The sequence below is a fragment of the Microtus oregoni genome, unplaced genomic scaffold, assembly GCF_018167655.1.
Source record: "Microtus oregoni isolate MIOR12 unplaced genomic scaffold, Mior012 000002F_ref0000024, whole genome shotgun sequence".
NCBI classification, from domain to species: domain Eukaryota; kingdom Metazoa; phylum Chordata; class Mammalia; order Rodentia; family Cricetidae; genus Microtus; species Microtus oregoni.
The window spans coordinates 33,208,180-33,219,268 of record NW_024543061.1 but is presented as its reverse complement, the minus strand read 5'-3'; the positions used below and the strand labels follow the sequence as shown (position 1 = coordinate 33,219,268).

Sequence of the window (11,089 nt, the reverse complement as noted above, 5' to 3'; positions counted from 1 at the left end):
TTAAAATTTTTATAAATTTTTTAATAATTATTTAAGGTGGGGGTATGTATTATGGGTGTCACAGTACTCAGAGGGTAGAAATCACAGGACGACCTTCTGGAGTCCATTCAGGTGATCAGCCCTGGTGGCAGGCACCCTTAACCACTGAGCCATTTCAAATACCCTCAATTTCGTTCTTAGCATCTAGCTTTGATGTTTATTCAGGTATTTACAGGATCTTGTCAGAGTTGAGCCGAAAAGTCACATAAGCTGCTTGTAGCCATAGTGCACCTTGCCCTCTTCCATTGCACAGATGAGAAAACTGAGAGGAGGGGAACTCAGCCAGTGGCACAGCCAAGACCAGGTGCCATCAGTCACTACCGCCTTTCTCTCACACCCTGCATCTATCTTGTTTCTGGGTGTCTGCGTGCATGTGTCTCTTGGTCCCCCTTTTCTTGCCACCTTTCCATCTCCGGCTACTCCCGGGATGTCTGTCCCTCCCTTTGTTCCCTAGTCAAATGTTCTCTTAGTCAACAGACCTCGGGAGCTGGGTGCAGCCACCAACCTGCGCCAGCCGCGCCTCCTTGCTTGGCCCCCACCGTGTTTCCGGAAAGCGGGCGGGTCCCCCGGCTCGGCTCTGCCGTCAGCACCCCTGCCTTCGGTCTGCGCCCCCTCCCCGCTGACCTCACTGGCGCGGCATCACGAGCGCATATAAGCGACGGCCCCTCCGAGGAGCGAGCAGTCGACGCGGGATCCTGGAGCTCTGCGGAGTCTACCCCACCAGTTTGCACTCTGCAGCTCAGCATCTCCAACTGCACAGAGGAGTCTCCACCTCACAGGTAATGCCTCCGACCCCGGTGTCCCCCTTCTACTCTCCTCATCGCCTTTATGGAGCTCACTGACAGGGACACCCGGAGCGCTGGATGGAAGAGGTCCACCAACAGGTCTACGCTACGACGGTCGGACCCACCCCAGAGTTCAAGGCGTACATTAACATTAGAAGTAGAACCTTTCGTTTGGGAATTAGGATATGGGCGTCCAAAGAGACTCCTGGTTTAGCCTAGACAGGAGCCGCAGGGTTGCACGAGGAGTTCTTGCAGCGAGCCAGAATCTCAATTCTGGAGTAAGGAAGGAGGCTGGCAGTGGAGGGCTAGGGTTAGAATGAAACCTTGGGGACAATTTTGGCAGCCATGACTTTAGCTTCTTGGGCCAGCGCTGCAACCTTGGTGGGTAACACAGGAGTGGAGGGTTTCAATCCCAAACGCAGCCAGCGCTGACTTCCTGTGCTTTAGGAGACAGTAAGGGATGGTGGGGACAAAGGGGTTTCCACCTCCACCGCCTCCTGACTTGGCTGCCCTAGTGGACCAGGAGAGTTGCCAGAGGCTTACATGCACCAGACAGATGGCGGGTGACCCTGTTGTTGGGGGTAGGGGTGGCCCCAGAGCAGCACGGTGCATTCACCCTTGTTCCCACTGTCTTTGACCCTAGACGCCACGATGCCGGGCCCTTGGCTGCTGCTGGCTCTGGGCTTGATCTTCATCCTGACTGGTGTCCCCGAATCCTGCGCCTTACTGGAGGCAGCCCAGGAGGAGGGTGCAGTGACTCCCCACCTGGGGAACATCCAGATACGTCCAGAACATCGATTCTTGCAGAAAGACCTGCAGCGGGTGCGAGGGGACCTAGGCGCGGCCTTAGGTAAATATAGGGGGTAGGGGAGCTATGTGAATGGGTAGGGAGCCACCTGTCATGCCCCTTCCAGACATAAGTTGAGATAGCCTCATAGCCACTTCCTCAACAGGGTGAAGAGGTGACCAACCCTTGGGACCACAGTAATTCTTAGTGCTGGACATAATCAGAAGACAGACTTTCAGTAGTCACAATTTCATGTGATCCCTATCTGTGACAGTTTTAATTGCTGCCTACTAAGCACTTGTATGTATTGCCCTACCTATACGGGAACATTGCCATTTTGTACTGAAAACTGAGGTTCAGAGAATTCAAGTGACTTATGGTCACCCCAAAAGGAAGCAGAGAGCTGAGGCAGTGCCCTTAAACATCTCCCCCCCCCCCGCCCCAGGGTGGGGTTGTCTATAAGGCCTGAGGAGCAGACAATGGAAGGAGCTGTCAGCAGTGCTAGGACAGTAGAAGTCTGGAGTGGGTCATGGCCTAAAGGCTAGTGTCCCTAATGAAGGGACCAGGTTCTCCAACCCTGGCTTTTCCTTCTCCAGACTCCTGGATCACAAAGCGTCAACATCCAGGCAAAAGGGAGGAGGAAGAAGAAACTGAAGCTGAAGAGAGGGGGGACATGGGAGAAGGGGGAACCTGGACTCCCCACAAACGACAGCACCCTGGCCGCCGTGCCAACCAGGACAAGTATTCGTGGGTGGACTCAGAGGACAGCGACTGGACGCCACAGTCCAGGGTACCAGATTTCTTTCTGGATTCCTGGTTCCTAGATGCCCCCCAAGTCAAGCGGCAGCACCCCGGCCGGAGATCTTCCCCCTGGATGGAGTCTGATCTCACCAAGAGGCAGCATCCGGGCCGGAGGTTCATAGATCCCAAGCTTCAGAGAAGCTGGGAACAAAAAGAAGAGGGAGAGGGTGTCCCAATGCCTGAGAAACGCCAGCATCCTGGCAAGAGGGCATTGGGTCACCCTTGTGGGCCCCAGGGAACTTGTGGCCAAACAGGCCTGCTCCAGCTCCTGGGTGAACTGAGCAGGGGTCAAGAGACCCTGGAGGAGCAAAGTCCAGAGCTGGAAGACTGGGTCAGGGAGCCTCTGTTGGAAGACTAAACCCAGAGCCAGGCTTTAGTCTAGGATGACTGAAGCCCTGTGTGCTCCACCCTGTCTCCTTCACCACCTTTCCCCCATCAGAGGTTAACCCTGAGCCCTCTGTTCATAGCATCTTCCCAATCCCCTTCCTTACCCACTTTAATGACCCCAGTCAGGAAGTTAGAGCCCTACTTGTCCCTGCAAGCAAGAGGGGCCTGTCTCGTTGTCATTGCCCTTGTCCCAGACAGCCTCACAGTGTCACACACTCCTCAGCACTGGCCAAGATGGGACCTCCTCGAAAGGGTGGGATTGAAAAGTTTTGGTGTCAAAATCCAAGTTCCATCCTCTACCCCATGTGGCAAGACTGACCTGGTATAATTTCAGCACCCCCCTTCAAGGCTGGGGGCCCTGGGAAGTTTGGGGGTTGGTATTCTGACATGCCCTGGGGGGCCACATCTTGTATATACCCCATGCTCTTGTTAATCTCAACAACAATAAAATAAATTCAGGTCATCTGTTGCTTTGCTCTTCTGTCTAGATTGCAGGTTTTCTTTGGGGGTGTTTGGGGATGGCACCCAGCCACAGATGTTGTCCGCTCAGAGGACATTAAAAGTGTTCACTCTCCACTGAGGAAATCAGGACTCTCTTGCTTGTCCACAATCTCAGACCACTATGTAACTGTGGCAAAGGGGTCTCGGCTCTAGAGTATTATTGGCTGGGTGTGGTGGGTGGAGATTAGGGACTGGAGCAGACCTAGCGAGCAGCAGAGGAGCCTAGAGTCTTCCAGACTGGGGGAGCACATGTTACTGTGACTAAAACTGGGGGATTCTGGAGTTCTGGGAAGCAGGCTAGGAGGGGGCAAGTTGAAGTCACCTGACACCGTATCTGCGAGCGCTGTCCCTGAACACGCACTTGTGCCGTGCATACAGTCCTCCTAGGTAATGTTACTCAGTGGAGGAATTGGCTCCTGTGCATCCTTTACCTGATGCCACCTTCTCTGTGTGGGTACGTGTGGACACTTCCTTCAGCCTGGGACTCCCGCACACATCTTGCTCAGTATAGGCTAAAGTCAGAGGGGGAGCCGCTCTGCACTTGGTTACTACATTTCCCAGCCTCCTTTGTGAGTGGGACAAAGTCACGTGATCGATTCTGGCCAATGGGCAGACTTAGGGGGTGCAGAAACAAAGTTAAGTCCCTGAGAGTCTCTAAAGTGTCACCAAACTTAACCAATTGCCAAACAAACGCAATCTGCGTTTTCCAACCACATAAAAACCCTTACCAACTTCCGTTCCTCCTCGAAGTCTCCTAGATCAGGGCCTGACCTGAAGAAGGTATTTGATAAACGCTATTACAAGCTTCAAGTCACCTCTGTTTTAATTTTCCGACCTGACTTTCCACCAGTGGGAAAACAAAACAAGGACAGAGGACAGATTGGCATGAGAAACACTGGTTCGGGGAAATGAGAAGGAAGGAGAAACTGGCAAAGCAGAGAGGCCTCCCTGGAGGAGGAAATATCGAAGCCCAAGCCTCAATTGAGAAAAAGCACCTGAGGCAAAAGTGTAGGACATCAACAAGGGTCCCTGGCCGAGGCTGCTTGTTCTGGGGGAGTATGTGAGACGGAAATGTGTGGGAGCCTCTCTTCCCTCTCCCACCCTCTTCCAAGCTCTGAGGGGAGCAAATGCATGTCTTCTGCTGCCCAATCCTGTCAGGTTCGGTCCAGTTCCCACACAGAAGCTTTGAGGTCCTGGGTCTATAGGATGACTCAGCAGGCTGCTGGCTAGTTTTGTCAACTTGACCCAAGCTAGAGTCATCTGAGAAGACGGACTCTAAGCTAAGAAAATGCCTCCAAAGGTGAGGCTGGAGGAAGCCAAGCCTGTAGCACATTTTCTTAATTAGTGATTGGTGAGTGTAGAAGTTAGCTCAATTCTAGAAATAACCAGGCTAACTACAAGATAAAGCAATTACAGTTTTATTTATTATAAGAGAAAAACCTAACAAAACAGGAACAAGAAGTCCAAGCTCAGCTGTGCTGCATGGGAGCCACAGAGAAAGCCCACGTGGGCCATGTGCCCGCCCATTCCCCACCACCACAGGTCCCAGAAGGCCACGCCCTAACTTGGTCCCACCTGTTGAAGATAATTGGTTAACAAAGCTTCCCCATCAAGTGGAGAAGGGTCCAGCCTGTTGAGGGTGGGGCCTCCCCTGGACTGGTGGTCCTGGGTTCTGTAAGAAAGCAGGTTGAGCAAGCCACGAGGAGCAAGCCAGTAAGCAGCACTCCATGGCCTCTGCATCAGATGCTGCTTCCAGGTTCCTGTCATGTTGGTGCTTCTGCCTTGACTTCCCGCAATGGACCATGGCTCCGGATACGTAAACCAAATAATCGCTTATTTCCACAAGTTGCTTTTGATCAAGGTATTTCACCACAGCCATAGTAACACTAATTAAAACATGTCCATGGGGTGTTGCTATGACAGTCGTGACTGTGTTGCCTGGGGGAAGATTGTATAAGGGCTTCAGGAGTGTTGAGAGCTCAGTGAGCGGTCCTTTAGGAGTTTAGGAAATAAAGTTGAGAGCAGTCAGGCGGTGGTAGTGCAGGTAATGTACACCTTTAATTCCAGCACTTGGGAGGCAGAGGCTATGGATCTCTGTGAGTCTGAGGCCAGCCTGGTCTACAGATTGAGTTCCAGACAGCCAAGGCTACACAGAGAAACCCTGTCTCAAAACAAACAAAAAGAATGTTGAGAAACCATGCAGATGTTGAAGGCCTGCTTTTTTATGATGTCCCAAAGGGAAGCAAAGAATCTCCTGGGTCATCTGTGTGAAGAATATGTGGTGTTTGATCCACTGGGGCTAAAAAATCAGCCATGATTAACTAGAGACCAGAACCACCAAAGTGAATCTTTTGTTGTGTGGGATAATTACACTGGTCAGCTGGAGCTGAGAAAACGGCAGTGATTAAGAGGAGACCAGAACGGCTGAGCTAGACTCTTCTGGGAAGTGTTTCCTGAGAGTCAGCACACAGAAGCTGTGTTCTAGAGGTGGCCTAGGCTATACCTTGTGCTGGCAGCCAAACTTGGTAATGTGTCAAAGTCTCCCAAGTGGTTGTGGTTCTGAAGGTCTGTAAGGGTTGTGGAGAGGCCAGGAGAGACCATTGGTGAAGCTACAGCCTCAATAGCAGTTGAAACCCCAGGACTGAAGAGGTCATGAAGAAAAGTCTAGGCTTGGCACCATGAAGAGAGTCCAAGAGAGCCTATTGGTGATAAAGTGCTGCCCAGTTGCAGTCTAAGACCCAAGGTTTTGAAAATACCAGTACCTTGGGATGACCACCAAGAATAGCAGCAGCAGTGGGGTGTAGCCTGCCTAGCTTAGAAGACAAGCCGTGTGTGCCGCAGAGGGCAGAGCCAGAGAAGTGACCCAAGCCCTTTGGAGGAACCCAAAAGATCATGAGTTGATCTCAAATACTGGACATTGAGGTTTTGGGTTTTTTTGTTTTGTTTTGTTTTTTGTTTTTTTGAGACAGGGTTTCCCTGGGTAGCCTTGACTTGGCTGGCCACAAGAGCTCAGAGATCTGCCTGAGTTCTGGGATTAAAGGCGTGTGCCACCGCTGCCCAGCTGACATCATTGAGTTCTGGGATTAAAGGCGTGTGCCACCACTGCCCAGCTGACATCATTGAGTTCTGGGATTAAAGGCGTGTGCCACTGCTGCCCAGCTGACATTGAGTTCTGGGATTAAAGGCGTGTGCCACCACTGCCCGGCTGACATTGAGTTCTGGGATTAAAGGCGTGTGCCACCGCTGCCCGGCTGACATTGAGTTCTGGGATTAAAGGCGTGTGCCACCGCTGTCCAGCTGACATCATTGAGTTCTGGGATTAAAGGTGTGTGCCACCGCTGCCCAGCTGACATTGAGTTCTGGGATTAAAGGCGTGTGCCACCGCTGTCCAGCTGACATTGAGTTCTGGGATTAAAGACGTGTGCCACCGCTGCCCAGCTGACATTGAGTTATTTACACTGCTCGAGTTTTTTGTTTGTTTGTTTTGTTTTGTTCAGATTGTGACCATTCCCTGGTTCTTCCCTCTTGAAGAAAGTATTTATTTTTGATTTTTACAGGAGCCCCTGGTTGAGAGACTTTAAACTTTTTATAAAGAGATGCTGGAGTTTTATAAAAAGTTTGGCTGTAAAAACAGAGCTGCCCTGATATAGGGTATGTAAGCATGCAGCAGCTCTCTGCATGTACTTAGTTAACTGCTATGGCAGCTGTCTGGCCAGCTTCACATCTGCAGTATGTGTGATGATTGATTGGTTGATTCTGATGCTAGACATTGAACTCAGGGCCCTTTACATAAGCACTCTACTACCGAGCTACACCCCGCCCCGCTCTGAGCTTTGAAAGTGTGCTCATGTTATAGAATATATCAGTACTTCCCTTTTTTTATAGCTAATAGTACTGTCTTGTGGTGATCAGCACTCTATCATAAACTCTATCTGTCTTAGGGCTGAGGATGTAGCTCTGTGGTAGTCTGGCTGGCAGGAGACTCCTTCCCAGCACTCTGTCGCACTCAAACAGAAGCCATAGTGTGAAGTGGTCCATTCCTGTAGTCTCAGCTTGTGGGAGGGTGATGAAGGAGGGGTTATCTGAAGGCCAGGAATTTGGTGCCAGCCCAGGCAGCAAAGGTCCTATGAAGAGACAAAATCAAACACCACCAACCGGGTGTTGGGGGTGCATACCTTTAATCCCAGCATTCGGGAGGCAAAGACAGATAGATGGATCTCTGTGAGTTCAAGACCAGGACAGGTTCCTGAGCTACAGAGAAACCCTGTCTCAAAACTACCACCCCCCAAAAACCCCACCAAACCAAATATGTTAAGTATGTGTGTGTGTGTGTGTTGTGCGTATCCTCACACACCCCTTTCTTGAACCCATTTTAAGCATACATTATTTTGCTTTGTTTTTTGTTTTATTGTTGTTTTTAAAGACAGTCTCGCTGAGTTGTCCAAGAGGAACTGTGTGTGTTTTTTCTGCATGTATGTCTGCATATCATATGCTTACATACTTCCCACATGTAGTAGGATCCCACTTGTTTGTTTCCCTGCTGCCCAACAGCTCAGACCCAAAATAACCACACAGAACTGTATTAAATCACTGCTTGGCCTATTAGCTCTAACTTCTTATTGGCTAGCTCTTACATCTTAATTTAACCCATTTCCACTATTTTGTGTATCACCACAAGGCTATGACTTACTAGGTAAATTTCCAGTGTCTGCCTCCGGCAGGGATACATGGCTTCTCCTGACTTGGCCTTCTTTCTCTCAGCATTCAGTTTAGTTTTCTTTTTTTTTAAAAAAAAAAAAATTATTTATTTATTTATTATGTATACAATATTCTGTCTGTGTGTGTCCGCAGGCCAGAAGAGGGCACCAAATCTCATTCCAGATGGTTGTGAGCCACCATGTGGTTGCTGGGAATTGAACTCATGACCTTTGGAAGAGCAGGCAATGCTCTTAACCACTGAGCCATCTCTCCAGCCCCTCAGTTTAGTTTTCCCCACCAAGCTCTGCTCTACCCTATCACAGAGCCAAAACAGCTTCTTTATTCACCAAGGTATTCACAGCATTCAGAGGGGAATCCCACATCACCCACAGAAGTTAGAAAAGGGCATTAGGTCCCCTGGAACTTGTGGGTGCTGGGAACTGAACCCAAGTCCTCTGCAAGAGCAGCAAGTGCTGTTAACCGCTGAGCTGTCCTCACCTTAGTAACTTTTTAAATGGCTTTTCTAAGTGGTACAGTCACTGATTTGTCAGCCATGCAACATGAATACATTAATGGCCTCTAGATCTCTCCTCGTCTCTTCACTCCCATGGTGGCCCCTGAAGTATGGCTCCTTCAGCCCACACCGCCCCCTTTCCCTTGCTGCCCCTAAAAAACAATGACAAGCACCCAGTTCCAAGGACAGTATTCAAATCGCTCAACAGACATCAATCAGACAACAACAATCAATCAGTACACATGCCCTGACCAATCAGAATGTCCAGATTCTGACTGCACAGTAAGGCTCAGAGTAGAAGAGCTGAGCATTGTCAAGCTGGCTTTTGCTTCCTGCTGACTGGTTACCATGCTTCACTGTGCTGTCCTGATGCTCTGCCTGCTCCTCCTTAGCTGTCACCTCAGCCTTCCCTTTGTCAGAATGTGACACCGCAGCCCTGAGGTCCTCTCCTTTCTCATAGTTATCACGGTCTATAATTACACTTACCTGAGACTGGGTGCCCCCGGCACCAGCCCTCAGACAAAGGCTTGAACACAGTTTACATATATGGACTTGGATTCCAGGAAGCAGTGGTCTGGAATGGGGGACAGATACAGGGAAGGGAAGGGAAGGATTTGGACCATATCGATAAACCGGTTGGCAATGGGATTTTATCTTTTGGGGAATTTTTGGGAGACAAAGACCACACCTCAGAGTTGTACAACTTTGACTGGCTGAGGAAGCTGGGAATATGTCTTTCAGTTTCCTCCCATCAGAGACTGATGGCTCCTCTCTGATGATGCCCTTCTGGCCACAACTAGCTGGCCCTGTGAAGCTGCTTCAAGAAAGTCTATAGGTAGTCACATGCACACGCACACTCCACCTCAGAAAATACCAGATAGTTCTCCACTGGGCACTGTCTTACTCCTCTGCTCTAGGGCACTAAGAAGCTATAGTGAGCTGGGTTCTGTGTAAGACCTTTTCCAGCTTCCCTTTACACCCTCATGTAGTAGTTTAAATCTTGGGAGTTTAAATTTTAATTATGTGTGTGTGCATGCGTGTGTATGTGTGCATGTATGTGTGTTTGTGTGTGGTATACACACCACTGCATGCTTGTAGAGGTCAGAGGACAGACAATTTTCAGGAGTAGGTTCTCTCCTTCCGGAGATCAAACTCAGGTTGTCATGTTTGGCAGCAGGTACCTTTATCTACTGAGTCATTTCATAAGCCTCCTTAGATCTTGAATGTCCCAAAGGCTACATGTTAAAAGCATGGTCCCCACAGTGGTGCTATAGAGAGATGGTAGAACCGTTAAGAAATTGTATTCAGTAGCAGATCCTTAGGTCACTGAGGGCATGCCCCCCAAGAGGACTCTGGGACCCAAGGGCCCTCCTTCTGTCTCATTACTTCTTGGGCTTTGGGGTGCTCTAAGCCATGGGGTTGCCTCACCACAAGAACAAAACAACTGGGGCCAAGGAGTCAGGGCCCAGAACCTTCAAGCTAAGCTAAACAAACTTTTTCCTCTTAAAAATTTATTATCTCAGGCATTTTATTACCACGAAAAAATGCTAGCTGATAGCCCCCCACCCCTTTAAAAATGACAAATATCTGGCTCAGAGTGGTGATGTCACTTATAAAAGGCACAGCCTAAGGTCAGTGCAATGGCTCAGTGCAGAAACTTGCTATCAAGCCTGATGACCTAAGCTTGTCCCAGGATGCACATGGTGGAAGGAGAGAACTGACTCCCAAAAATTGCCCTTTGACCTTCATGTGAGCCTTGGCATGAGTGCCTGAGCACGTGCACACATGCACACACACACCAAAAACATTTTTTAAAAAAATCATAAAGGGGGCTGGAGAGATGGCTCAGTGGTTAAGAGCATTGCCTGCTCTTCCAAAGGTCCTGAGTTCAATTCCCAGCAACCACATGGTGGCTCACAACCATCTGGAATGAGGTCTGGTGCCCTCTTCTGGCCTGCAGACATACACACAGACAGAACATTGTATACATAATAAATAAATAAATATTTAAAAAATAAATAAATAAAAAATAAAAAATCATAAAGGCATAGTTTAGCTCTGTAAAACTTCAAGTACACTAAGTGCTTCAAAAATATTTATTTTTGTATTACCTACGTCTTTGCTTTGAGCTTCTGCAAGAAGCCAGCTAGCACCTCCATAAGGAGGCAACCTCTCCCATGCAGTGAAGCCACCATTTCCTCTGATAGGTCCTGTAATTAATTCTTTCTGCAAACCTTGTTTCGATTAATTATTTGCAATCATGGCACTGATTTGCTGAGAGACTCAGTTCCTGCTCCGGGCCTCTTGGGTGGCCTGAGAACACGAAGGGCTTCTTACCTGAAGGATGTCAGCAATTAGCGTCCATTTCGATTGCCGGGCACGAGCCGACTGCCCAGGAGAACATCAATTAGCTCACTAGCTAAATCGTGCTCAGAAGCATGGGTTACCAAGGGGACTGTGGTCAGTGCCAGGATTTAAGTGGTGCTTGTCTTCGGGGATCGTCTTTCCTGAATTGCGGCCATATTCTGGGCCTGGTGATTATCGGCAGGCTGATTAGACCTCGTCCCACACGGAGAG

The 11,089-nt window shown here is 49.4% G+C and overlaps 1 protein-coding gene across 1 annotated transcript; it reads left to right on the top strand.

The window, feature by feature from the left end:
- Window positions 1-490: 490 nt before the first annotated feature.
- Window positions 491-3,243, top strand: Trh (thyrotropin releasing hormone). The gene is made up of 3 exons (XM_041642186.1): window positions 491-818; window positions 1,468-1,674; window positions 2,208-3,243. The coding sequence occupies exons 2-3, from the start codon at window positions 1,476-1,478 to the stop codon at window positions 2,768-2,770; spliced, it is 762 nt and encodes a 253-aa protein (XP_041498120.1). The 5' UTR covers window positions 491-818; window positions 1,468-1,475; the 3' UTR covers window positions 2,771-3,243.
- The last annotated feature ends 7,846 nt before the right edge of the window (window positions 3,244-11,089 follow it).

Coding starts and splice junctions, on each gene's coding strand:
- Trh (XM_041642186.1), top strand. CDS start 1,476: ATGCCGGGCCCTTGGCTGCTGCTGGCTCTGGGCTTGATCTTCATCCTG. Junction 1,675..2,207: donor GGACCTAGGCGCGGCCTTAG/GTAAATATAGGG, acceptor TTCCTTCTCCAG/ACTCCTGGATCACAAAGCGT.